Genomic DNA, 25313 nt, shown 5'->3' with positions numbered 1-25313 from the left:
ATTAACCTCTTTAAATGAATATTTGGGAGATTTCCCCTCTTATCAGAGTGCATGTTCCATAGACCAAAACCAAAAGGAAGAAAAATTTCAAGCTTACAGGAAACAGAAACCAACGCCAAACATATATCATTGCATTGCCCAGATCATTACAAATAAAAACATAACGCAAGTTCTCATTTATTAATAATATAGCATATGAAACTTACAAGTTACAACACAAATGATAGGCTGATCTGTCAGTCATTACATACAACTTAGTCGCAGAAAGCAGAGTTCCTTAAAAATCGGTACCTGAAAAACCAAGGCCTGGTATGAACTAAAAAACAATCCCTTGCGAACAAGAAGATTGTGGTGGCAGACTTGTATAACCCGCTGCCACAACCAAGGCCCCATGAGTAATACGGCACCAAATACTGGAACTGCTAACAGCAACCAGGAAGACGATTCAACTAGGCAATCATAAGCCCACCCTTTGAGGAAAATAAAAATCCAAACGCTACTGAAACAAACACGCTGAAACATGACTCGGGAATTGGCACCTGAGAAAATCCTCACCCATGCATAGCACAACACAAGTGGGACAAAAAACCGAGATACTGATTACCCGAATAAACACAGAGAACTTAGTAACGTTGGATCCGGAAACTGGAAAGCTCAGGGAAGGCTGGCCATCTATCAAAGTGGGAGACATCTCATGAGAGAGCCAAAACACTTAAAAAACAGACCCCATTCAAGGGAAATCTGTAAAAAAAGAGAGAATGACCATATCCCCTGGAAAATGGAACCAACCAGGTTACTAGATGACGAAGACCCATACCCATGGACCCAAAAACTACAGTCTACTGATAATGCCCCGATAATTTTTTTAAAGCTACCTGCTTAAGATGGATTCCTCCATCTGTTATCACTTTTTGGCTAATTCTGGAATAGAGCTTTCCTGCTGCTGCTCAGTAAAGGATATCGCAACGATGGAGCTGAGCCAAAAGAAGCTCAACACTCCTAGTGCTGACTGAATTGCACTGCTGAAGATTCAAGCCCAAAAGGGAGTCGCCCAATCTTGCAAGAGCAGGCAAGCTCTTGTCAGTTAAGGCAGGACACCCGAACACAGAAAGGATCTGTAGGTTGAACTGGTTAGCTCGTGCAAGGGCTGCAATCCCAAAATCAGTGATACGGCACTTGGACATGTCAAGATCATTGAGCAATTGACAGTTCTCCGCAACTGCCACTAAGCTTGCATCAGAGACCTTCGAACAACCACCAAGGTTGAGCAATTCAAGAGTCCAACCATGAAGCTCGGCCAAGGACGAAATCACTTTGTCGGTTAGGTTCACGCAACCACTTAGATTGACCTTTACCAATCCTGCCTCACAGTTTTTAAGCATTGGTAATAGCCCAGAATCTGTAATACCATTCAGCCCAGTTAAGTTCACATGCTGCAGCTTGGGGCACAGCTTGCCCAGCAGAGTTAAGCTTGCATTACCAAACCCAGGGCAATTGCAGATGGATATTGATTGCAAGGACTTGCACGGGGGCAATGAAGGCAAGTTCAGACTCAAATCCTTGATCCCTAAGCAGTTAACTAGAGAAAGAATCTTCAATTTTGCACCACAGTTTAGGAGGGTACCAAATAAACCCAGCTGGGTTATCCTATGGCACTCTTCTAATTGCAAGTTCTCAATAGAGGCTGCAGCCTGAGCAAAAGAGACCATTCCATTGTCGGATAAAAACGAACACTTGCGGAGGCAGAATTTCCTCAAGTTTGGGCATCCCTTTCCAATGGATTGTAGCCCAACATCGGTCACACCATGGCAAGATGTAAGTGTAAATGATCTCAACTTTTGCAAACCATGACCATTGCCCATGACCCAAAATCCTCTCTCAGTAACATTTGTGAGGCCAGTAAGCATAAGGTCCGTAACTGCCTTTCCGTAGTGTCCGATGACAGCAAGCGACACATCAGTGACATTTAAACCCTGGAGCTTCACCTTGTTTAAGGTGTAAGAGGTGGAAGACAACAAGCTTGATATTCCTTGATCCCCAATAAGAGGGCAGTCTTTGACTGAAATAGACTTCAAATTGGAACAATACTGCCCAAGAGCTTGAAGGCTTTCGTTACCAATGTTTGCGCAAGACTCCATTGTTATATCAGTCAGATTAGGGCAATTTTTGGCAAGCTCCAGCAGTGCCTTGTTCGAAATTCCAGGACATTCACATAAATCAAGCTTCTCTAGGAGGTGACATCCCTTGGCAATTTCAATCAGACCTTCATCTCCTATAGAGAACAGATTCCACAAAGAAATAGCTTTAAGGGAAGGACATCCGTGGGAAACTGCCTTAAGGCCAAGGTTTGTAACCTCAGAGCCATGATTGCTGCCACGAATTGACAGCTTCCCCAAGCCACCACAACTAGCATTTCCTACTGCTATGGCAGCTAGTCTAACATCCGTTGCCTTCTTCCCCTCCAAGTTTCGAGAAAGATATCCATCGCTCTCGGGTTGGTTATCAGCCTCGATTCCAGTCGAAACAGTCTTAGGCTTCAAATTTTCGGAAGTGCTGCAAAATTCATTTCCACTTATGCTGCTTAGAAGCATGAGCCAGCGTTTAGAAACACAAGCACAGAGGCTCCTCGTCTCTCTATCAGGCAGGCGTCTGAAGATCTCAAAGAGGCACTCGTCTGGAAGAACTTCAATAGATGTCTCCTTCTTTTTGAGTATTTCTCCACTAGGCACAAATGGGGCGCTGACTCGTGACCTCTTGCGGAGAGGATAATAAACATCCACATGGCGACCAAGGGACAAAAAGAGATTAGCATCCTTGGGGTTTGGATAGATCGCTGCCCCAGGGAAAAAATCTTCACTCTCTGTGACTGCAAGAACAAGGAAAAAAAATTAGTTGCAAATTGAAGCAACTGTACCACCACTAGATCGCACCAAAAAGAAAAAAAGAAAATCCATTAAAAATCTGATAGAAGGCAGATCAAATCATCATTTTTCTGCTTAGTACAACACCACATAGTTTTTCAGATAAGAAAAAACCACATAGTTTTAGTCTGATACTAGAAAAAAAAGCAACATATGGTGGTTTATAACACTACTATACTAATAATCATTCCAACCAAGAAATCTACTATAAAGATTATCATCAAAGCCACAGCTTATGTTCTCGTTATCGAGCTAGCTCGAAAATCCGCAAAAGAATTGGAATAAACAGCTCAAAAGCAGGAGTCTTCGCCATAAACATCAAATTTCATGAAATTAAACTCTTTAAGACAATTGATTTAAAACCGTAAAACCGTATATCTCTAAGATCTACAAGTTACAACATAGAGACATAAAATTTCACAACCCAAACATCTAACTCCCCAGAAAAAGGAGCCAAAGCATATCACCAAACGCTTTCAAAAGTAAGATCCAAAGTACAAATATCAAAAGAAGCCATACAAACGATCTGATCAAACGACCGCCAAACAACTGAAGGGTAAATTAAACCTCTACATCCGATCTATAAGTTATCATCTAAAACCATAAAAATCAAGACAACCCAACAAACATATTCAATCAAAATCAAGATTTCAAAAGGGAAGGGGAAAAAACAAACAGATCCAGAGTTAAAGAAAACTCACGAGTAAAACCAAAGATCTTAGACATGGGTACCGCTTGACGAAACCCAAAAATTGAACTGTCGGTAGCACGCCACCAAAAAACCCTCCAAAGAGAGCAAAAAAGAGAGGCACAACACAGGTGAAGACGGCGATCACCAAGTTTTCAGATGAAGAGAGCTGATGCATGAGGCGAATGGATGCTAAATTTTCATGGAAACCCTATCAGATAGGGGAAAAAAAAAGGAAACAAAAGAGAAGAAGAAGAAGAAGAAGGTATGGAGAAAAATGAAAGGTAGAGAATGAACCAAAGAGAGGTCTTATTGACTATTGAGAATTGAGGAAGGTTTTGGTACATCACAATACACGCTAACAAAACCCAGATGCAATGTATTTGCTCCAATATGGTGGGCCCTTCCTTGGTTATATTCTCCCACCTAATCAAATCAATAAAACCATACACTGCCTTTTCTGTTTTCCTTTTCTTCACCCTGTTTGGATGCTCACTTATCCTATCCTTGCATATTCTGCACAGGATTACAGCATGTTTGGACACAGGCTTTTCTTACCCTTGCTAGTTTCCCCAAAAGATATTCTTCGTTTTCAACATGGTCCAAACTATGACATAAACTTTTATCGGAGGGCCATGATATTCAGTAATTATTTCGGTCCATCTCAGCATAATTTAATTAGTTAAGTATGTATTTCGGATCAAAAAGTCATGTGTTCGAATTTTACTCTATAAATAATAATTTGATTTTAATTTTTAGTTTTTTAAGATTATTCTATTTTGGTTATCGAGCTTTCAGATTTATTCTATTAAGTAGTTGGTCTTGACTTTTATTATGCTTTCAACAAACTCAAGTCCTCAAAGTTGGAGGTGAGTATAATTTAGGTGGAGAACCACGAAAATAGTTTTTTTTTTTTTAATTTTAAGAACTAAAATTAAACATTTTCAGTGTTTAGTGACAAAATTGTGATTAAATCAATTTTTATTTATCAATTTAACGTTGATATTTCAACAAATTTTAGGGCAAGACGCTTTTTATTATTATTATTTTTTAATCAATTTCAACGTGAAGTTTAACTCTTTGGTTCAAGTCATTGGCATTATTAATTGAAAAATAAGTAGTACTGTTCATCAGACACACATCTTTGACTCAATTGCAAGCAATTGAAAGTTAACAAATTTTAGAATCCATACCCATTGCATGGTAGCTTATCTCATTAAAGTTAGGTTTGGCAGAAAATGACATTGGAAATAAAAAAAAAAATTAATGTGCGATTTATAAGAATTGTTTCATTTACAACAATTGTTTGATAAGAACTATGGTTCAAATAAGAAATTGTGCAATATTTGTTAATCATTATAATTTTTTTCATACTCTTCGTAACCCATAATTCTTTTGTAATATTTATTTCTAAAAACGCTTAAAATATTTTTCTCAAATTAAAATAATTATTTGAAAGAAAAAATTACCATTTAATTATATTTTCTTGGTTCTTATATCTTAAGATCCATTTCGAATCCAACATTGTATCCACGTTTTTGCTTGTGTCATTCTTAATTTTCTTATATTAATTTATCATTCGCGTTTGAAATTCTTTTCTACTTTCTCGTTTATTATATAAATCAAATTTTTTATCCTTCATTTAGGGTAGAAATGGTTTCCCTCATTTTAAAGCAATTGCAACTTGTCTGATAGTGGTATGTGAATGAAAGAATTCTCATATCTTTTTTATTAAAAAATCTAGTAGAGAAAGATACACAATCCTAAAGCAATTTTTTTTTTTTTTGAGATGTGATAATTTCAATTCATAAAAAGCAATGATAACCACACACACACACACACAACTTGTTATAAATAATAGAATAAGTTGGGTGCAAGATCCACCACTTGGTGTATTTTCATTTTTTTTTCTTTAAAAAAAGACCAAATTGAATAATGCTTGAGAATTGGGGGAGGAACCCTATCTTCATTTGAAAATCAAGTCTCAAAAGTATTGTCAATTGAAGGGCCATCCAATTAACCAATCAGTGAGCTCAACTAATATAACAAAAACTATATATTTGTATATACATTATGGTAATTAAAGTAATTTGTTGAAATTTAATAAAATAATAAGAAAATAATACAAGTAATTGATAACAAATCTCTATATTAAATTTTCTTGGAATCAATTAAATCGCAAAATAAACAAAGAAAATTCATTAAATTCGAAAAAAAATCTTTTTAAAAGACATAAGAAAAAATCAAATTAAATTATTATTAACAATCACAATATGTGTGGGTTTGGTTTCGGATGTTTTTTAACCTCTTTATTATAACCAATAACCTTCATGCTTTTGGTCGAGTCACATGTTTATTTACAAATTTGGAATGTTTTAATAATACAAACATCACAATCTAACCATGATAAACAAGCCAAAACAATAGACTAATTTGAGTTGGAAGGTAATGTGATGATTAATAAGATTGAGGATTTTTGGGTATTGAGTTTGAGCCTTTGACTGTCCCACCCATTAATGGATTCTTTTTGCTAAGTTCATTGGTCTGAATCCAAAAGGCTTTAATATTGGGGAATTCTCTGTATCATTCCAACTCCCTTTTCATCATTTTCTTTCCTCCTTTTGACCAAACTTTCCCTTCTTTTGCTTTCTTTCTTCTCTCTTTCCCTCGAGAAAAGCATGCTGCAATAATCCAATAACACCACCCCCACTTACAAATTAACATGGTATAATGATTCACAACTCAATACACATCATTGAAAAAAACAGTTTTTCTTCATGGCTTAAGAGTTCAAATCTCATTAATGGATAAAATTAAACCCATGACCCTATACAGATAAGAGAGATTATTCAGTCTGAATTATTTGATCGTATTAGATAGAATTTTATGTGACATATAGATTCTTTTTTTAGCTTCAATAAAGAAGGGAGGAGATTCAAAATTTCTAACATTTAATTAGATTGGTATATAATATCTTGACTAGTTAATCTATGCTCATGTTGGTATATGACATGTAGATTGGAGTAACATTCATGTGATCAATAAATTTTTAATATTGGACTCATAACTAAAATACGAAGATAAAATTAAAATTTTTTGACAAAGTAAAACGAAATTGACATAGAAGTACATGAATTAAATGAATAATTTGGCCTCAAATATATCAGGTAGAACTTTGTTTATTGTTTGGGTTATCTTTATAAATGCACTGTTATTATATAATTTACACGATTTCATTTTTTAAAAATTGTTCTAAAATAAAGATTTAATTTTTTAAAAAGAGGATTTCACAAATATTTCCAATTTAATAAATAGATAGACCACAGCCATCTACACTTGATTATATTAAAAGGTAGAATTGTCTTTGTACATAATTTAAAACTGAAAAGTTAAGCCTAGTTGAATTAAAAAATTAAATAAAGGCCCCCATAATAAATTTTGTTTAATTAGTGCATAATTAAATCATAAGAAATTGAGGAATTGGGGAATGTGCATGCATGCTCATATCTTTCATTTGACCATTTGGAAATGATAGATAGAACCATAGATTAATCCTAATTAATTAATTAATTAAATTGCAACTTGCTGCCAGGTAAACATCCTTGAGTGCCAACTTTATATGAAATTTAATTAAGCAAATTAAACTATATTATATACAAGGAAGCTTTATTTGGTGGTGAATGTGAATCACGCTTTAATTAAAATTAAGAATCACAACAAAAAAAAAAAAAAAAAAAAAACACCACTTGACGAATGGATTGGCTGTATCGTCTGGTAATATATTTTAAAATTTGCAGAAAAATTACTCGCTCGTAGACAGAGGGGAAACTTCCTGATGACGCACAGTTTTTTTTTTTTTTTTAAGAAACGAAAAATTAAAACGTGCTTGGTAAATTACTTTTTTATCCTCTGTTATTTTATTGAAAAAAGAAATATGTTTGGTGAAATAGAGGATGGATTTGGAAAATTTATTTTCTTTTTAAAATGGTTGTATTTATTATAAATTTATACGTATAAAAGAATATTTTTAAAAACTGAACCTATTAAAAAAAACTGAAAACAAAAAATTAGAATATTTTTAGGAGGTTTTTTAAAGAAATAATATTATTACATTATAAGAAACAAGAGAAATGAGTCCCTCTTGATTTCTCAGTAGACGAGGAATAATTTCCATCAATAAATCTGATCTCCACGAGTTACTAAGAGGACATTTTCCATTTCGATCCTTGCAAAATGTCATAGAAAATTTAATGACTTTTCCGTCCCCACCCTACCATGGACACCTCAAGACGTCAACATGATGAGCATAACTTCTAACATTGACATTTACTCTTTTCCTTGAAATAGAAGGTTCAAATCTTCCTATACTAAAAACCTTTACTATTCAAAGTTAGACTAAGTCTACATTTATACTCATGTTTTACATATAATTTTTTTACTTCTAAAAACACATCTATACTCACAGTCAATTAGATATATAAATAATAAATAAATAAAAAAGACGTCACAACCCACAAAAATTTAAAAAATCTAACAAAGATGGGAAAACATTTTTTTTAATTATAGAAAATGAAAAACATTTCTTTTTCCTTCCAACCTTATCTTGCTAAGTTAAGTTCACGATTAGACTATCCGTTTAAACTGTTGTTTTCTTAGTACAACAATAAGATGGAGGGTTCGAATTCATGACCTCTTGATCAGAGATTAGTGTCAATTACCGCTAAGCTAAGTTTATGTTGTCAACCCCATTTTTATTTAGTACAACAAATGGAAGAAATTTTCGACTTAAAAATAATCAGTATCTTATTATTGAATTTCGAATATTTATTTATTTATTTTTAGGAGAATTATATATATTTTTTTTTGAAATGAGTGTTGAATTGAATGAAGAAGTGGGGGATGGGGTTTTAAGGTGGTCACATCATCTAAAATGTCAATAAATGTGACCCCACAGCCATTTTCTTTGTCTCACCAAAACCCCAACACACACACATTTGCTGTCAAACCCTAATCATTTTATTTTCACCCACATTTCTTACTCATTCAATGCCTCATTTAATCATTCTCCCACCCTCTCATCTTTTGCCATTTGGATATTTCATTTATCCTCAACTTCAACCTCCTTCCTTTTTTTTTCTTTTTTTTAATATTCCATTTTCTTTTATATGCCCCATACATTACACTATTTGTAGATGCTCATTTTTGTGGCCAACATTTTTTTCTCTCTCTCTTCCTCCTTTATTTGGGTAGTTCAATGTTGAGTTTGAGACTCTATTTTGGAGCATTTCTGGCCTATTAATTACTTGGCCTATTAATTTGTGCAATTTATTAAATTTACATAACCTAAATATTTTAATAAGATTCTGCCAACAACTTATCTTCATCTTCATGGGCTTAGGAATTCCCAGAAGCCCAAACTGTATTCACTTCCACCTTCCCCAACCAGCAAAGATGCGAACCCCAGACAGCTCAAGTGTGGCAGAAATTCAACATAAAGACCATACAACAAAGTAATCTAAAACTAAAAATTTTATAACCATGATACCATTCTTGATTATAGCATAAATTCAACATAAACGCTATTATTTGTATACTATAAGCATCGCGATCGAGCATAATCGAACATATAGATTCAGCAGCGAAAAATTCAAGCTGCATAAGTTTAAACAATATGAAGACTCCCCTTGAATTGCAGGCTCAGTCATACAGACCCTCCTGCTCCCAGACATCAACAAGAAACTCTATCATCTCCTGGCATTTTTGTTAGCAAAATTAACAATCCGTCATTCGGGTGGACAAGAAAATGCAGTAGAGAACAAGTGAAACTTTCTGACAACTTACAGCAAGAGGCACGGCCTCGGGGAACGGCTTGTTCGTTCCTAACAAGCTCTCATAAGTAGCATTCCAACTGCAGAAGATTAAGATTTGGGGGCACACTAATTAGTAATGTATCTGCGATTCAACCGTGACATCAAGATCAGTGAAAAAATATCTAAATCTTCATTGTTTTTGTCCCTTGCTCAAGGCTTTGTAGATCAATGATGGGGTTTTTAAGTCTAACGGTCTGATTTTCAAGTCATCAAATGAAGCAAGAGTTTTTATATGGTTGAGGAGAATTGTTTGTTTGCATTACCGGGTGAATCAAATGAGTAAGTGTAAATACCAACACTTCGCGTTGTGTTGCACTAAAAAGTTATTCATTCACCTTATTTTCGGTTCTCGAACTTGCTTTTGGCTCTCGGACAATTTATTTCCAGCCCATTGCTTCCTGGTCTCGTTCCAAAGAAGCAGACCTGAAACCATTAATGCTTATTCAGATTTTGATTAAACTCAGGAAACTAGGATTGGAACAAAGGATAAAATTTGTTTTACTTTAAATACACCAAAGACAGTATTGGACCCAAAAAAAGCCTCAACAGCACTAAACTCAAGGCTTCGTTTCTAGTCCCCTGACCCTCGACCCAAAAGAACAGAGTCTTTGAGGCAACGATCGCCCATCACGATGGACGGGTGACTCAGAGGATTAGATTTGAAATCAGAAAGAGAAAACAGCAACAGACGGTAGTAAATTATAACAATTAAGAGCATAGAACTTAGAAGAATGATGCATGAACAACCTTTTCTAAATGCCTTCTTTAATGATGACATAGAAAACAGAAAGAGAAGGATAAATATATGTTAGAACCACCGCTATAGGAGCCAAGATGAAAAGATTGCCAATGAAGCACTCGTCCCAGTAGAGAGAGAAACTCCGAAGGAACAAGCAAAATGGAGCTTTATCATAAACCAATGTATGTATGTTTCAAGAATCGACAGCTTATCCAAAATAAATAAAAAATAAAAATACAAACATCAGGCTGATTTATGAGCATGCACATACCAGAATTTACAAAGTCTCTACTGCTCCCAATATTGCTGTGGGAATCATGAGACTTGGCTGATGCAATGCTTCTCTGGGACCAAACTGTACTGTTGTCCATTTCATATGTGCTAGAACTTGGGAAATTTTCCGGTAAGCATTGTTTTTTCGCTTCTTGGTCTTCAACTCTCAGACCTTTAGATGGTCCATCCATTGCATTACCTAGTGCAGGTGCAGTGCAGCATCCACTACAGCATCTTCTCTGTTACAAACCATGTTTAAATCATAAAGTGATCAGTTCCAATCTCTCTAAGGGGATTTCTATAATTATGCTTTCTTTGATATATATAAATTCACTGGAGAGTTTAACAAAAAACTTGAAAGAAAATCTGGAACCATTGAGAATGCAGCCTCAACAAACTAAATACTTCAGTATGCATCAGTACTTTATACTAGTGGTAGTGCATGATACATCAACAAATATATCCATTTGAAAGTATAAGCACCAGATTTAGTGTCAGACACTAGGACAACAGATGTGGGTGTGTGCACAAATTGTGGGCAAAAATCAACCTTCTAAAGCTAAGGGCCCATTTGAAAACTTCTTATTTATTAAAAAGAAAAAATGGGAGAGAGAAATCATAATATTGCTAACAATTTAGAAATCATAATATTGCTAACAATTTTCTTTGTATTATAGTTTACTCTGAAAACTATGTTTCAAATCCTAGCCTAATTTTGACCATGAGAAAAGTAGTTCTTAATCAGGAAAAAAACAAAACAAAGAAAACATAGGCATAAGTAGTTCTCATTAGCTTAATTTATACAAAAGACAATTAAAACAAAATCATCATCAAACAAACTAAATTGTAAGTTCCTTTGTTCTAGCTCCATCTTGGCCGCATGCTGGCACTGGCAAATTTGAAAAGAAATGAGTAGGATGGCTCTTGCGGAAACTGTACAGAGTGGAATGTCATTCATTGTACCGTATCTAGTTTGCTAGACCTTCAAAAGAATCCTTAGGTTCTTCTTTTTATTAGTCAATTGGAGAGCCTTTTCTTATCTCCCTGGTCCTCTTACTCAAGCTGATCAGCTAATCCTCTAAACAAGTGTAATTGAAGAAGAAGAAGAAGCCTAAAACCTAAGAAAATTATATATATATACACACAGATGCGTGGAGAGATTTAGAGAAGAGAGTAGGTAAGGAAATCAGAATACAAAGACTTGGAGTCAATTTCAGAAGGAATGAATTTTCTTAAAGACCAACTTAACAATTGATAAATTATCTCCATCTGATTCATATCTCATCCAAGGATTAAACTAAGATCCTTACATTGAAAAGAAGCTTGATATTATCCACCATCAAAAGTATAAGAGCGCGCAGATATTCTCCAGAAAACTGTAAAAACGAGCAACATGGTTTCTTGCTAGAGCAACCCTCTAAACGGCTGAGGAGACAACACCTAGAATACATACCTCCTCTGGGTTAAAAAAACTTCCCGGAATTTGAAGAAAGGAATGAAGGGTAAAAAGCCTGAAACGGTTTCCCCTGTTCACTAACTCTCGAGTTTGCTTTATGAAGAAGCAAATAGAAATACTAAAGATTCCAAACCAAAGTAAAATACTCTTAAACAACCCACGAAAAGCTAATGCTTCTGTTTGTTTACCCTGCAAGCTAAGGGAAGAACCAAAAAGTGACCAATAAATCCTCCTTTTAATGTGATCTACAAGACCCACACTACCCCCAGAAAGACAGAGATGAGGAGATTGACAAATTAATGGTCGTCCATCGTTGCTACTCCGAGTAATTGCTTGTCCTCTCTTGGATTTGCAACTGACCGAAAGGGGTTTTCTAAATGATCGTTAAGAAAGGAAAAGACAAGCAAAACACACAAGAAACTCACCCCATTCGTGCCATAATCCGTCAGGGCGCAATCCAAATAATCCCTCGATAATGCATTTACGCGGTTTCCAAGCAAAATTGTCCGAAGAAAAGCACTAAATCCTGGTGGGTAGAGGCCCGAAGCTCCTGCACAATGAATCGCACGAAGAAAAACCAGTAAGCAAAGCAAAAAAGCGAAGGCAGCGTCGAAAACCCAATAGCCAACAGCTTTGGCTTACAGTTACGACGGCGTTGAAAATCAAATAAACTCCCCGAGCCGACCCCTCTTTGATGTATTTTCCGTGAAAGCGAGAAGGCCTCGAATAAAATCCAGACGGTCCACAGTCGCAAGCTTGGGTAGTTTTTGAAAAGGTCGAATCGAACTAATTAGCCCATTGAATAACGATGGTACCGTACAAGTGGAGAACAGAGTCCATACTCCATTCATCTTCCATTTTTAATCTTACGAAATGTTCTGCTGCAATGATGGGAAGAAGGAAAGAAAAAGAGAGGAAAAAAAAAACCAATACTTGGATCCAGAACCCATCAATAACCATAAAAATTTTTTACAAATATAATAGGAGAACGCAAAATGGATAGATCCTTTTCTATAAAAAAAAAAATAACACCGGAACGTTTACCCGTCAGCATTTATATTTTGTCCACCATATTACATTTATGACAATATTTTTTTGTGTTTTCAAAAAGATTAATTTTAAAAAATATATTTGCTTAACGATAAAAATAATGGTTTAGTCTCTAAATTCTAATTTATAACTATTTAATCCTTTTACTCTCAAATTTGTAACAATTTAATTTCTGAATTTTGATGGGTAACAATTTAGTTTAAATAGTTCAAAATTTGTAGCCTCTTTCGGAAAAAAATTTCATCAAAATTTATAAACATAATGATAGTATTTATAATTTATAAATATATTTGGTCACTCCTTGATTTATCAAAAAAAAAAAATATATATATATATATATATATATAATAAAGTTTAAATCGATACAAACTTTAAACTACAGCGGATAGTTAAAACGAACCTAACTCAACAGTAATTGACATATACCTCCAACAATGCGATTATGAGTTCAATCCTCCTCCCCACATGCTGTACTAAAAAAGTAAAATATTAAAATGACAGTCAAAATTGAGAATATATCAATATTGCAAGACTTAGAAAATTACATATTTGTTCTCATAATCTTCCATTAATCTTGGTATTTGTTCCAACTTTTAACTGAGATGACAATAAAATGATTTATCATCAATCAACTAATCTAAAATCAAATCTTGACCATTACACTACCAAGCCTAGGCACGACGAGACGATTAAAGCATTCAAACGATCCTGGTCAGCCGACATGTCGTCAAGTGGTAAGGATTGCGGGTAGATAATCGGCCAGTTGGCCAAGAACACGAGCCTTCGTGTCAGGGAAAAATTCAAATGCCGGCAGCGGCGAAACTGACCCGTCAGGGCCAACTTCAATGGGGTACCGAAGAAGATGACCAGGAAGATCCCCGTCGAAGGTATCGTCCGTGTAAAGTTGCCAGTTTTCTTGAGCGAGCTTGTTCACGAACTGGACGCAGTTTTCACCCTCTGGGTTTTGGAATACTTTGTCAAACAAGCCAAGATGCTCGTACCAGAGACCCACTCGGAAGCCATAGATTTGACCTCTTGCAGCCTCCCCGCCGGCCAAGTGATGAGGCTGAAACGCCCCCATTGCAATCTCAGAGTCTCTTCCTCCATCCATTGACCTCTGGTTGATGTTCGCAGACCCAATAATTATGTATTCATCGTCAACTGAGATACAGATTTCAGGGGTTTAACAGAAACCCAGCAAGCATAACGGATTGGAGTATCAAAATCAAGAAGGTAATCTCTTAAATCTTAATTCTTACCTATCATCATTTTTGAATGAACATAGATCATAAAGCGTCTGAACTCTTGAGCCCTAGCGTAATCGGAGTTGGGCTCCGGTTTCTCTGGTGGAACATGTTCTCCGGTCCTCTTCTTCTCTCGGTTGCCGAGGCAGAAGAATGTCAGGTAGTCTCTGGGATTTGCATCCAGACCCTTCTTTCGAAGGGCTTGAGTTATGTCTGTGTACATCATCTCCATGGTTCTCCTTTGCCAATCTAGAATTGCTTGAACTGATGCGCTCTCTGGAATACCTTCTGGCCACATTGGAATCACAATATATGCTGTAAACCTTTCTCCACCTTCAATCTTGCTCACAATCTTAAGTGAGATCTCCTTCGGAATAAGATGCAGGGCATTGATTTCTTCTACCCTTATAACATTTGATTTCCAACCATAAGAACTTCCAAGGAAATATTGATTCTCAATGTATATGAAGTCCTTTGCTCTGCGAATAGCATTGATATAAGCATCTTGAATGCTCCTATCTATAATATTATTCTTCCCACTTACAAGGCCTACTTTATCTGCTTCTCCAGGTATATCTGGAAAGCCCTTAACTGCACCGCCATCGATGGATCGAAATATTTGAACATTCCATGTGTCGTTGTCGTCTGACGGTAAAACCATTAATGGACGGGTAATGGTTTCTTCAAGCTTTTGCATTGGAATCAGAAAGTTGTTTCCAACTTGCTTTTGCCATCTTTGCTCAAAATTGTATAGGACATCCCAAGCAACAGGCCCTTCTAGGCGGCAATGGATATCATGCCATGGTTCCCTTGGACCTCCTTTCCTGATTGAAGAGCCTGTAAAGTTGGGCTGATGGAAATCACTATAGTGGATTGAATCTAGAGTTGAAAATAAAGGGTGTTTTGGTGTATCGTATCTCCCATCACACAGATCAATACCACCAACAAAACTCACAATTCTCCTTTTATCCGTTCTTCCACCAGCTATATCACTGTCAAGCACAATTGTCTTTTGGTGGTGGGTAAACATGGTGGCTGTCTCAAAGCCCTGAACTAAGCTTTTTCCCACATCAGGATTCCTTGGACACAGAACACAGTGTACCTTTGAGTCCCTGAAGTATTCTGCAGTTTCCTCATCGTGAGTTGCCATCAAACCTTCTCTTTTGAAATCTTCAGAGGAAGTTATGTCGTCCCAAACAAGAAGCAACACAGTCACACCTTCCTCTGCCTTCTTCTTTAGCAGTTTCCCGAGAGTAATGTCGTCTCCCGTATTTCTTCTTTCTCGGTCTCTTATCAACGTTATTTCGGTGTACACAGACCAACCAGCTATGTAAATTATGTGTCTTGCATTGTTGATCGCATCAAAAATGTCCTCCCAACACCTGTTTATTTCATGATAATTCCCTCCCGACAGACCAACACGAGGAAGGAAGTTGTTCAGAACATGAGCATCCTGGTAAAGAGAAACTCTGCAACCCCCTCTTTGTTTGAAGAATGTGTAAGGGACACCACCAAACCTCGGATCCATGATTCCTCGAGACCAACTCCTGTCTTCATTAACACTTGAAAATTGCAACTTTACATAGATTCTAGAACGGCCGTAGACAGGCTTATGGTCTTCATCCAATATTTCAACCCATTTCTCATATACATATCCCTTTACAATATCCTCAACAGGCACATAAGCTCTTCCAATCAGTGTTGCACCAATTACACCTCCATCTTTAACTGTGAATATAACATGTGACACTGTATGGGCACAGTATATACGAAAATACTCATTCCACTGAGGACTGTATGGTTGATCCACGATTTTTGTCCGCCCAACTCGAGCCTTATCGAGATCGACTGTTGCATACATTTGAGATCCAACAATCTCCATGTTGAGTGAATATAGGAAGGAAATAACAAAGAAGAAATTAGACCCCAGATTAAGAAGTAGGACAGAAGACAATGCTACATCCACCAGAAAATTTCCATACCTCAGGCCGGCAAAGGATGCATCTCTTCACTCCAGCAAGAAACTTTTTTGTTGACTTTTCTCCATGAGAAGAAGATGGAAAAAGATGGTAAATGAAACTAACATTAACTAGAGCACTGATAAAAAAAAACAAAATGAAAACCTGACTTTTTCGAGTTATCTCGCAGTGAAAGACACTTACCCTCTTATCCTGCAATGGAAAATTCACCTCAGTCAAAGACTGCAAATAATGTAGTGAAGAGTATTTTGTAGAATTAAGATTCTTGATGGACTTTAACACGTACAAATGCAGATCAAATTGTTTTATCAAATCCTTCTAAACCAAAATTTACGACAAATTCTCATTGTTAGAATACGCTATGAAGCCATCATCTTAAATAACTTACCAAGGCCCTTATGGCATCGAAATCCAAAGCAAGCAAGATACACAAATTAGTTCATAAGAACTACCAAATATTCACTGGAAATTGATACATTGAATTCAATTCATTTGAAAACCCATAGACTAAGGTTGCCTTTGGTGGATGATTTGAAAACAGAAATCTAAAAACAACGGATTTAATGGAAAAAAAGTATTTTCAGATATATGTATGGTAGCAAATTTGAAAATTGAATATCAATTTTAAAAATGGTTGAAAGTGTTTAGTTATATTTGTAACCGGTAGTTACAACTAAATATTTAGTTCAGTTTGAAATAATACTAATTTATTATATAATTTTTATATATTATATTTTATATTTTTAAAATTTTAAAATTTTAACAAACATGAAATGAACTTAAAACATGTCAAAGCGAATATAATTCAGCAGTAATATTAACATATAGCTCCAACCACGAGGTTGTGAGTTCGATCCTCCATCCTCATACTATAAAAAAAATTATAACATGAAATTGTATATTTATCACAGTTTTTATATTTTTTTAACGCAAATTTACATTTTAAATTCAAATTCAAAATCGTTTTATAAAGAAATTTGCCAAGTAAATATCACTGAACATAAGTAAATATCACTGAACATAATCTGGATTGCATACCAAAAAGGCTACAAAATGTCCCTTTGGTCATTCTTTTCACCCAAAACTTCTCTTCCGAAAAAACATTGTGGAGAAATTTATTTGACCAAACCTCTTTTTTAGCACAAATAAAGTTAACATAGTAATGTATTTTTTCATCGAAAGTTTCTTATGGACAATATTCATATGAATTCACGTTTCAATTAAATATTTGATTTCTCAAGTTTGGTTCCAGACAAGAAGAATTTATTACTAATTCCATTGTATGAAACAGAATCAATTGAAGTTGTTCATGGAATTTGGTTTCAGAAGCACACCTTCCCACAGAAGATAGGAAATCCAGTTTGAAGCTTATCGATTCCAAATATATTAGCATGAAGCGTCCCGTGAAGCAAGCGCGGCATTTCCTTGTCGCACCAGAGCTGAAAGAGAAAGAGTATTAACTTTTACCAGAAAAATGCGTCAAACAAACGGGAAATCTTGGATATTCCTTCATCTGGGACACCTTAGATTCATATATATATGAAAAGGGAAGATGAAATGGGAAGAAGAGTATCTCCCCCATAGATCTTTGTTGGAAGAAAGAGATGAGTCTCGATGGAACAGAAGATAGAATCAGTTCCCGCCTTCGGTTTCAAGAAACCGATAAGAAGATCGTGGCAATAGCATTCTTAAGAGAGCGAATATGAAGAGAGAAGAAAAAACAGATGAGAAGATTACTTGTTTTGAGGTTTTCCTTCTTCCTCGTATAGTTTGTACGGCCATGGCCATTCACAAATATCAATAGCATATATGTATAATACAGGTCTAATTTACGGCCAACTTAGATATCCAATAGAACGCCATAAACTTCATAGATACACGAGGGGATAAAAATCTACAACATTCGTTTCACTCAATGGTGTTGCATTATACACTACAACAATACTACATGACACGACTATAATTCTATATTGGCAGAGTGGTCTTGCAGCCTAATTTTCTGAAACAGCTGCAAAAGGAGAGTGGAGAGAGCCCTAACCATCGTCACATTCGATCGGAAAGATAACTCGCCAAAGAGTTAATCGGCTTCGTTGGGTCGATACCTTTCATTCGCCTGCATTTGATCTTGATCCGTGCAAGATAATCAGCAGCAATCCAGGGAAAGCTCAACATCGGGGTGGCCTCGGGAGCATCGGGCTCTCGCAACTCCATTGATTTCTTCAACCAAGTTGGATGGTATGCCACCTGATACCAGGCAGAGGCCTTCCTTTCATACAATGTATTCCTTTCATCATCAGTGAGTTGCTCAAACTCTGGGCCGATATTCTCAAAAACTTGCCTGAACTCTTTCTTAAGGGTGGTATAAGAATGCTTAAGCTTCTCCTTCAGATCTCCTTGCTTCCTGCTACTGTACTTTGGCATGGACCAAATATGCCCAGTAACAATCTCTTCTTCCCTATTAACTTTATACTGTCCAAGTAAACCGCTCAGCGAACCGTCATACAAGCACTTCTGATTCCATGCTTCTGAAATGAAATCCGCTGCTCCTGGAACTTCGAGATCTACATCGTAATGGACTTCGCCAGGAGTAAAATTCAGCTCACACGATGTGGTTATGTCTTCATCATACGCATCTCTAATTCGGCGGTACAGTCTTCCTAGAATTTTGGTAGACTTGTATGATTGATTAGCTTCTTTTCCCATAAAATCTGGATATAGTTTCGGTTTTAATTGAGGAGGCATGGTCACAATCATCCCTGTCTTTGGGAAATCAACTGCTGTGGCAGCTAATTCAGCTAGTTTAATGCAGTTCTCATCCAAAGCTCCATAATCACTACGGTCAGCACGAACAACATGTGCATTACATATTGTCCCCAAACTCTCATTGATCATATTTTTTGCGAAAAATTCAATTATGTCCTGTAGAATAATAAGCCGCCAAAAATAAAAATTATGTTATTTCCTAAGATATGCAAACGAATATCAGTAACTAGTCAGTTCAGGAAACTCATTGGAGGACGCTCTGAATGATGGTATCAGGAACCATGACAACAAACATAACAGCAAAAATATCACAAGAAAATTTTATTGCATTGCTTGATTGTTCATATATGTTTCCCTCTCTCTTATCTATATTCGTAAGTGTCGGAGTCAGCTTGAACACAGCTCGACTAATCTCATGGACAACCGTCTAATCCTACTATATTTGGTTACCAAAGGAACCCATAGGATACTAAATCCTAGTTAGATGGTCACCATGATTAGAACTCATTACCACTAAGTCCTTCGCTATTTTTTTTCCCGTTTGGTCGGAACCACTAGGCCAACCTATAGTAGTTGTCTAGAAATGTCACTCATGAATTAATTCACGGAGTTTCCTCATTTGGTTATTTGGTTGCTAAAGCAACTCGTAAAATATTAATTCTTAGGTAGGTGAAAGGAAATAATAAACAAAATAAATATATAAATAAGAGAAGAAACAAAGTAGCCATTCAGGTTCATGTAAAGAGGTTGTGTTAGTTGTGTTAAGAGCCTAGGCAGAATTAAAGAATTATGCATGCAGGTCGTGAAAGTCAACACGAATGGTAAACAAACTCAAGAGAGAAGATTGAGTAGGAAGACAATACCCAGCGATTAACCATTCGCGAAAGAGTCTTTACTTCCGCTGGAGCATACTCCATAGGTGGCCAACTTCTCTTGCTTGGTGGAATAAGATTTTCGTCCCATGTGACAAAGTAGAGATCCCCATCCAAATCACTTCCAGAAGCTTCATTTGAGTGGGGCCGTTCACCATTTTGGGGAAAAACTAAGCAATCATATAAATGATGCAACTCAGGAGCATCAACTGCTTCAAGAATTCTCACGTCTCCCGGATGAAGGCACGGATTCTTGGCTATAACCACAGTCCCTCTTACCACACTAAGATTGTTCTTTGTCTCAACAAAGAGAGACCCATGCTTGGAGAAACACTTCTCAAGCAATGGAGTGGATACTTGGATGAAGCATTGGCCTTCTTCCAACACTCCGCTCTCGTCTAAGCACCCCATACACCACCTCCCCTCAGTAACAAAAATCCTGGATTTTTCGCGAAGGCCCCAGAGCTGAGCAGCTCTTATACACATTAGCATGCCCCTTAGATGAGGTTCGGTTCGAGGTTCAAAGCCAGCACTCAACATAATTGCTGCAGCAGTTCCTTGCTCAGCACAGGATGCAGTGAGAACATCAAATGCCACTTCTGTATCAGTGATCATTCGATCTAGTTTTGAAACCATAGTCTCCTGCATACTCCAAAAAATTTCATCAGGAACACTTAGTGTAGAAAGTAGGGTTATAATCTGCCTGTTAAGAAAACCTGGCTGAAATCTAGTCCATGAACAGATCTCCAAGATTCTATGATCTGATTGGAACTTGTTCATGCTAGGCCTTAAAGCAAGTTGGATCCCGTCACCCTTGGATGGCCAAGAAGCAACCACACCTTTGCAACCTGCATATCTAATTTGATAGGCACATGGCGGATTGCCATCCAACTTCAATTTGTTGGCAACTTCCCGTGCAAGATCAGGAGTAATGGTGCCGATCCCATCAGAGAATACATATCCATTCCTCTCGACATCTGGAAGATCATCATTGACTATATTACTTGGAACTTCAATTGTTGCATAAGTAGATGAAAAACATTGACCCATTCTAGCAGCACACTTCGCAACATTTCTATTGGTGAACCTACCCATCCAACTTAAAATACTATCAACTGTTACATTTTTGCATTCAGCAAAAAACCAAGCAGATTGATCCCTTAGTTGGTTGGATGAGTATGCTAAAAAGGAATATTTCCGTCCACACAAGTAAAATCCATTTTGCAGAATATTTTTCATCCTTCCGAATATTTTAGTCTTCTGGGAAAGGGATTTGGAAGTAATGTCCTTTACTATAGGTGCAACATAATAAGTATAAACATGTGAATTGATCTTCCTCATGCCCTCATCCATGAAGGTAACCCTGAGGAACCTATCAGCAACATCCTTGTACCTTCTCAAAACCCTATTGGAGAGTTCAACCTCAGGTGGAAAGCAATATGCTTTTGATGGTGTTATTACTAATCTCCTAATTTCAATGATATCAACCAGCTCTTTAGATCTTTTCCAAAGCTTAGGGTTCTTCAACAACCATTCTTGTACAAGTTTTATCCTCTTACAGGCATCAGGTACAGGACATCTATCAGCATGAATATGACTTAGAGCAGCCAAATTGACTTCATTTGGCTGGTTTCTTAGCAAATCAAAAAATCTATCGGACATTTGATGCTGGTTGATTATCCCTTTGTGCATTACGGCATTTACTAGAAATAATGTCTCAAAGGGTATGCCTTCTTTGTAATGGATGCAAAAAAAGTGATCTGTCATGCGCACCCCATAATCTGGTTCATGCATGACCTTGGGAGGCCGGTTGAGGGAGACCTGGTGGACCCTTTGTTCTTTGAGATAATTCATGGCGTTATTCAGCTTGGCACCATAGCGGGGTGGGACTGAAACTCTGTAAGTATCACAACGACCCATAGTCCCACTAGACGTGAAATCTGTTGTCCGGATCCATGGATCATCATCATCCAACAAATCATATGAAACTGCTTTACAAATATCATCGTCTGCAGTTCTATACCAAATGCAGGGTGCCGAAGTAAGTTGCAAGAGAATAACATAACATGATATATCTGTATATCTTTTTATCTGATTAATGTCCCTCACCAGGAACTCCACTTTATAGTCACACTTCAAAACTGTATGCTTGTTGTTGCCTTTAAACGTGAACACAGTATCCCTCGTGAAACAAAATTTACAAGTTCTATCAAAGGGATCCACTAGAAAATCCATTCCACTGGAAGGCCCTCTCCAAGCAACAGAGAATCCATCTTGACAAGTTAAGTTCCCTATCTCAACAAGCACATCAGATAACTTAAAGGGAACCTTAGTCCTCCGCCTCTGATTAACATGGAAAGGACTCTCAGGCCCCAAACTCACTTTCAATAAGTTATCATTCAATAATAGCTCACAACGACGAGCAGCATGTAAAGCCAAAGCAGTAGAGTCAGGTGTGGCAAAATGCACAAATGCATGGGGTACCACCTTCTTGTAATCATCAGATTTAATGACATCAGCAACATTAATGATGTCAAAATCTGGGTAGGAATCGAGAGGAGTCCAAGAAGTTTTCAATCTACATTTGTCCACAAGCCCAACTTCAGATTCAAGATAACTCATAAGATCTCTCGCTTTGACATCACCATCAAATCCGCCAATGCTTACTTGAGTTACCACTATCTTTTCACTTTCTTCCGATCCCATTTATTTCTCTGATTAGAGAGAGAGAGAGAGAGAGAGAGAGAGAAAAAGAGTGATGGCAATCAATTTCTTATTATACTTGATAAATTAGTTGAGAATATTCTTTTAAAAACAAAATCTTAAAGTCTATGAGCACAGGATACATAAAACAGGATATTTGATAAAGATTCCATCAATTGCTAGTGACTAATAACTGCATATAATTTATTTCTTGTATTCTTTTAAACTTATTGGACTTTAAAAAGTAATGCATACAGGACCCAATGAACACGAAGACTAAAATAGAGAAAACACGTCAACTTTTATCTATTTGCCCTTTAAATCAAGAGGACAGCTTCCATGAAGAAAAATAAATATTGTAGTTCTCCTGGAAGAGGTTAATTTTAACAGTAAGAATGCTCGTCTGGTTTACCAAAATAACTTCATATATATTTTATCTATCATTCTAAAATTTTCTGGAGAAAACAAATTCCCAAAGACATATGATCACCAACACTGGGGATCAAGTCGGATGCTCAACTGCACTTGTTCATGTGTGAGAGAATTTGTGAGTACTAACTACAAATAAGTAAGCACGTATTTACAAATTTCAAGAAACTGAATATCAAAGGGTGTTGCATTCTCAAATTGAAGATAATGCACTAATACAAACAGTCATGGGTTTACACGAAGTAAAACCATTTTACAATTATCAAACAATGGGCTATGGCTATCCATAAACTACAAACTCATTTCCAAACATTTCTAGCCCGCCAACCAACCCATCATTGGATAAACACAAAATAGTTTCGCCCTTCCCTTCCCCACATTTTCTTGGCTGCCAAACAGAGTCTCAAACAATCCAAAGGCAAGGCGACGGAGCAAAATCAAAACCCCAGATTCTTAATGTAAAGAAGAAATACAAATTTCATTGTGGAAAGTCATTCTGAATCAACTGAAATCACTAACCTCCAAAAACAAGAACTTGCGGACTGGGGTTCTCTAACAGGTGCTCGCAATAATCAAGAATCCTTGCAGATTCCAGGAGAATGAAAGCATTGAGATTGCGAATGTCGGATGCGATGGGAGATTATATAAGCTGATGGGTACAGTCGGGTAGCTTCTCAAGTAAGGTTTAGGAGTGAACTACTTATCGGGTGTTGTTTACTTCTGGTTTTGGTCGTGATTCTTGACTTGACTTCTTTCTGCTTTCTCGTTTCTCCTCCTGTACAGTTCCGAAATTCCGCAATGAACCGTCAGGATCTGACTGGGAAAAGGGCGTAAAAATGGATGGTTGTGATCGAGATTGATGAACCCCACCACCGCTCTGAGAAGAGAGCAATAATGACTTTTGGGAAAATTAAAAATCAGGTAAAATACGCCTTTTGGGAACTTTAGAAAATAGTTATAAAAGATTTTTGGAATCAAACTTCCATTAGTGCTGCCAGAATGTTAACGTGGATACAATTCTTATTGCTTTTTCTGGTTTCTGATGCAATTTTGGGTGTTTTGCAATTTGCAGCAGCGTTTCCATTTTCCTGCTTGATGCTGGAAGAAGATTAGAGAGTACTCACACTTTAATGATTTATCCTGCTGCTTTGTTTATCACAAGGAGTAGAGTTTTATATTTCTCCGTAAAAGCCTCTCAATTCTAAACACCCACTCAAGAAAAGTAAAGGCCTGCACTGATTTCGCCGCATTTCGACAAAGTAAAAATTATTGGTATTCATATATTGTCCAGCTCTCACAGACGCCTTCTGCAGTCGTGGTTCTAAATATCCACTGACATATCTATATTTTTACGAGTTCGACATCGACATGAAAAGTAAATCGATATTACCATCTTAGTATAAAAAAATCGACAAAAATATGAAAAAATATCACTAAAATGTCACTAACATATACATGATATTGTTAAAGCGAGCATAATTTAGTGGTAATGGACATATATCTACATTGTATTAATATTAATTATTTTTTAACTTACTTAGAAATATTAAAATGGATATTCGTTAATTTAAAATATATTTTTTAATTTATATAACTTTGACATTTACATTTTATCAATATTTACATCAATATTTTTCATGAAATTGAAACCTCGACATTTTCATCAACATCTATATTTAAAACCTTATCTGCATTTGTCCTCTACAAAAATGAAGGAGAGAAAGAAAAGAGAGATGGAGCATATAAAATGAATAAAAAAAATACACATAACTAAAAATAATATAAAATTTATAAAATATCTTACCCACCATCGTTGCGTCAACTTTTCGTTAGTCTCACTCGTGAAAATTGACTCTATAGATCTTTTTGAACTGTTTTTTAAAATTCGAGACCAAGCTATTACTTGAAATTTACGGATGATATAAAAACTTATAATCTTCAAACTCATCGTCAAAATTATATTTTACTCTTGAAAATTAATCAAATTAGTTGTAGCTAAACATTTTATTACCATTTAGTTAGGAGGAAAATTAGGTTGGATGACAACAGCAAAATTATATACATTTTTCAAAATATCAGTTGTTTTTATTTTTTTCCCAAAGGCCTTCGAAACTCAAAGATTCTGGACACTTACTCAAGAGTTGTGGAATCAAATTCGGTTGAAGTAGTTAAGTTGGTACGACATAAGGAGGAAGATCTATCAGAGTTGCAATGAGTGGTGAATGAAATTCATATGCTCTAATCGTCCAATAGTATAATATGCGTCAACAATATAGAAAGGGATAGAAATGGGTGTGTCCATGAATCGAACTGCTATGTAAAATAT

General features: G+C 36.3%; 4 protein-coding genes and 1 long non-coding RNA gene across 6 annotated transcripts; 1 reads left to right on the top strand and 4 right to left on the bottom strand.

The window, feature by feature from the left end:
* Positions 1-161: 161 nt before the first annotated feature.
* Positions 162-3942, bottom strand: LOC111004682 (EIN3-binding F-box protein 1). Its single transcript, XM_022275804.2, has 2 exons — positions 3623-3942; positions 162-2866 (listed from the first exon to the last, which is right to left on the bottom strand). Exons 1-2 carry the CDS (start codon positions 3645-3647, stop codon positions 948-950), a joined length of 1944 nt encoding a protein of 647 aa, XP_022131496.1. The 5' UTR covers positions 3648-3942; the 3' UTR covers positions 162-947.
* Positions 3943-9120: 5178 nt separating this feature from the next.
* On the bottom strand, positions 9121-12300 carry LOC111004556 (uncharacterized). The gene is made up of 5 exons (XM_088128330.1): positions 11802-12300; positions 10490-10730; positions 9815-9902; positions 9451-9517; positions 9121-9360 (listed from the first exon to the last, which is right to left on the bottom strand). Exons 1-5 carry the CDS (start codon positions 11940-11942, stop codon positions 9307-9309), a joined length of 591 nt encoding a protein of 196 aa, XP_087984456.1. The 5' UTR covers positions 11943-12300; the 3' UTR covers positions 9121-9306.
* Positions 12301-13519: 1219 nt separating this feature from the next.
* LOC111004699 (phospholipase D alpha 1) lies at positions 13520-17694 on the bottom strand. Of its 2 annotated transcripts, XM_022275842.2 has the most exons (5): positions 17555-17641; positions 16404-16412; positions 16224-16277; positions 14257-16117; positions 13520-14158 (listed from the first exon to the last, which is right to left on the bottom strand). In XM_022275842.2, the coding sequence occupies exons 1-5, from the start codon at positions 17639-17641 to the stop codon at positions 13725-13727; spliced, it is 2445 nt and encodes an 814-aa protein (XP_022131534.1). In that variant the 3' UTR covers positions 13520-13724. The 2 variants fall into 2 exon arrangements, with proteins under 2 accessions (XP_022131534.1, XP_022131532.1); XM_022275840.2 differs by having other exon boundaries at positions 16224-16412; positions 17555-17694.
* A 373-nt stretch (positions 17695-18067) lies between these two features.
* On the bottom strand, positions 18068-23647 carry RDR6 (RNA-dependent RNA polymerase 6). The gene is made up of 3 exons (XM_022275838.2): positions 23507-23647; positions 19847-22569; positions 18068-19139 (listed from the first exon to the last, which is right to left on the bottom strand). Exons 2-3 carry the CDS (start codon positions 22559-22561, stop codon positions 18264-18266), a joined length of 3591 nt encoding a protein of 1196 aa, XP_022131530.1. The 5' UTR covers positions 22562-22569; positions 23507-23647; the 3' UTR covers positions 18068-18263.
* LOC148209388 (uncharacterized) lies at positions 23530-24268 on the top strand. Its single transcript, XR_015792792.1, has 3 exons — positions 23530-23665; positions 23771-23908; positions 24060-24268. It is a non-coding gene; the product is annotated as an uncharacterized LOC148209388 (long non-coding RNA).
* Positions 24269-25313: the final 1045 nt, after the last annotated feature.

This window comes from Momordica charantia, assembly GCF_013281855.1.
Source record: "Momordica charantia cultivar OHB3-1 chromosome 8 unlocalized genomic scaffold, Mcharantia_2.0 BLBB01000008.1, whole genome shotgun sequence".
In the NCBI taxonomy this organism is placed as follows: domain Eukaryota; kingdom Viridiplantae; phylum Streptophyta; class Magnoliopsida; order Cucurbitales; family Cucurbitaceae; genus Momordica; species Momordica charantia.
The sequence above is the reverse complement of the archived record's forward strand: the minus strand, read 5'-3'. Positions and strand labels throughout refer to the sequence as shown.

What these genes read in the sequence shown, in the direction of transcription:
- LOC111004556 (XM_088128330.1), bottom strand. Translation starts at nt 11,942, where the DNA reads ATGTATTCTAGGTGTTGTCTCCTCAGCCGTTTAGAGGGTTGCTCTAGC. An exon ending in ATATCAAGCTTCTTTTCAAT is followed by an intron (nt 10,731 to 11,801) that starts GTAAGGATCTTA and finishes GGTTTGTAACAG; the next exon opens with AGAAGATGCTGTAGTGGATG. An exon ending in GTTCGAGAACCGAAAATAAG is followed by an intron (nt 9,518 to 9,814) that starts GTGAATGAATAA and finishes AATCTTCTGCAG; the next exon opens with TTGGAATGCTACTTATGAGA.
- LOC111004699 (XM_022275840.2), bottom strand. Translation starts at nt 17,641, where the DNA reads ATGCCGCGCTTGCTTCACGGGACGCTTCATGCTAATATATTTGGAATC. An exon ending in GCATCCTTTGCCGGCCTGAG is followed by an intron (nt 16,118 to 16,223) that starts GTATGGAAATTT and finishes CTCAACATGGAG; the next exon opens with ATTGTTGGATCTCAAATGTA. An exon ending in TCATTCAAAAATGATGATAG is followed by an intron (nt 14,159 to 14,256) that starts GTAAGAATTAAG and finishes TCTGTATCTCAG; the next exon opens with TTGACGATGAATACATAATT.
- LOC111004682 (XM_022275804.2), bottom strand. Translation starts at nt 3,647, where the DNA reads ATGTCTAAGATCTTTGGTTTTACTC. An exon ending in TAAGATCTTTGGTTTTACTC is followed by an intron (nt 2,867 to 3,622) that starts GTGAGTTTTCTT and finishes TTGTTCTTGCAG; the next exon opens with TCACAGAGAGTGAAGATTTT.
- RDR6 (XM_022275838.2), bottom strand. Translation starts at nt 22,561, where the DNA reads ATGGGATCGGAAGAAAGTGAAAAGATAGTGGTAACTCAAGTAAGCATT. An exon ending in CGCGAATGGTTAATCGCTGG is followed by an intron (nt 19,140 to 19,846) that starts GTATTGTCTTCC and finishes ATTATTCTACAG; the next exon opens with GACATAATTGAATTTTTCGC.